Below are 2,047 nucleotides of genomic sequence, written 5' to 3' on the forward strand. Positions count from 1 at the left end.
GTCCAGGACAAGGGGTCACAGCTTAAGGATAAGTGGGAAATCCTTTAAAACCGAGATGAGAAGAATTTTTTTCACACAGAGAGTGGTGATTCTCTGGAACTCTTTGCCACGGAGGGTAGTCGAGGCCAGTTCATTGGCTATATTTAAGAGGGAGTTAGATGTGGCCCTTGTGGCTAAGGGGATCAGAGGGTATGGAGAGAAGGCAGGTACGGGATACTGAGTTGGATGATCAGCCATGATCATATTGAATGGCGGTGCAGGCTCGAAGGGCCGAATGGCCTACTCCTGCACCTAATTTCTATGTTTCTATGTTTCTATGACAATAAGGTTTAGATGATCGAGCCTATATCCTGCTGCAGACTTTGACAGACTTCTTTGGTATCCACAACATTACCTGTTCTCCACAAACACCTCCTACATTCACATCCAACCCATGAAAACATAAAATAAACAGCAAAGGTTGCAGCACCGAACTCTGCTGCACACCACCAGTCACAGACCTCCAGGTAGCAAAATCACCCTTCTACCTCCAACCGCCAAGCCAATTGTGGGTCCATTTTACCAACTCGTCTTGGATCCCACCTGCATTCGATTTCTGGAAATCTTACATGCTAAACGTTGTCAAGTTCCCCAGTGAAGTTCATATATTGTTTCACAATGAGATCAGAGTGTTCTTGGTTGTACAGACACATCAAATCCACCCTCCACTATAGAAAGCAGGTAAACAGTAGCAGATTGCCTCGTACGTCCAGTCCACTCCCGTTCAGTATGATCACAGCAACTCCACCCCACATCTCTACATCCTCTTTAACCACCTCTAAATACCACTCACATCCACCTCCTCATCTTCCAATCTGCCTCTCCCTCGCCATCTACTGGCAAGATATTTGAATACCCGCCTTATTTCTCCATCTCCACCCACAATCTCTCGTTCATCCTCACTTTACGTATTCGTTTTCCCCGACCGCACGACCCCGACCCCTCCCGTTCCCGATAACCCGCAGAATTCCCCCTCTCCTCCCCGGTTGACAAACTACCGGAAAGATGTCTGTTGTCCATCCGATGTTGTTGTGGGTGAAACCCCGGGCAAGGTTTCAGTTGTCCGCCCGCCTGTGCCCGAGTCTCCCCCCGACCCCCGGGGACTCTCTGATTCTCTGCTTCTCCCCCCAGTCTCCGTCACCCTGGATGTGGAAACTGCGCATGCGGAGCTCGAGGTGTCTGAGGATCGGAAGATGGTGAGACGGACCGGGACCGGGAGGCGTCTCCCTGACACCGGGAAGAGGTTTACAGGCTGGCCGTGTGTGCTGGGATCGGAGGGATTCACATCGGGGAGACATTACTTGGAGGTGGAGGCGGCGGGGAGTCAGCGGTGGATTCTGGGAGTCGCCGCAGAGTCTGTGGAGAGGAAGGAACGGGTCACACAGGCCCCGAAGACTGGAGTCTGGAGCATCGGGCGGGGGTCGTTTGACGAGTTTAATGCATTCACCTCCCCTCCATCCCATCTCCCCGCCCGTCCCATCCCCGGGAGGGTGGGAGTTTATCTCAGTTACGAGTCCGGGACAGTTTCATTTTACGACGCGGACACCAAGTCCCATCTCCACACCTTCACTGGGAATAAATTCACGGAGAAACTTTATCCTTACTTCGGGCCTTGGGATGTAAACTGGCTGAGAATCTGCTCCGGTTCCGCTCCAGGTGTGTAAAAGGGTCGTAGTACGCTCATGGGCAGATTCGTGGGTGATTATAGGACCCATTTTAGCAACCAGGTCCCGCTATCTTGTTCCGCCATCTTGCTTCCAGCGGGGAGAGGGAGTGAGCGGCCCGGGGCAGCGGGGAGGGGGAATGTGCGGCCCGGGGCAGCGGGGAGAGGGAATGTGCGGCCCGGGGCAGCGGGGAGAGGGAATGTGCGGCCCGGGGCAGCGGGGAGAGGGAGTGTGCGGCCCGGGGAGAGGGAGTGTGCGGCCCGGGGCAGCGGGGAGGGGGAGTGTGCGGCCCGGGGAGAGGGAGTGAGCGGCCCGGGGCAGCGGGGAGAGGGGGTGTGGGGCCC

The 2,047-nt window shown here is 55.3% G+C and overlaps 1 protein-coding gene across 3 annotated transcripts in view; it reads left to right on the forward strand.

The window, feature by feature from the left end:
• Nucleotides 1-1,705, forward strand: part of LOC116990107 (zinc-binding protein A33-like) — a 37,492-nt gene extending 35,787 nt beyond the window's left edge. For all 3 annotated transcript variants that reach the window (XM_033047637.1, XM_033047638.1, XM_033047636.1), the window contains exon 6: nucleotides 1,171-1,705. In XM_033047637.1, the coding sequence (XP_032903528.1) occupies nucleotides 1,171-1,703 (533 nt within the window). In that variant the 3' untranslated portion in view covers nucleotides 1,704-1,705. The remainder of the gene's footprint in view (nucleotides 1-1,170) is intronic.
• The last annotated feature ends 342 nt before the right edge of the window (nucleotides 1,706-2,047 follow it).

The sequence above is a fragment of the Amblyraja radiata genome, chromosome 30 (genome assembly GCF_010909765.2).
Source record: "Amblyraja radiata isolate CabotCenter1 chromosome 30, sAmbRad1.1.pri, whole genome shotgun sequence".
In the NCBI taxonomy this organism is placed as follows: Eukaryota; Metazoa; Chordata; class Chondrichthyes; order Rajiformes; family Rajidae; genus Amblyraja; species Amblyraja radiata.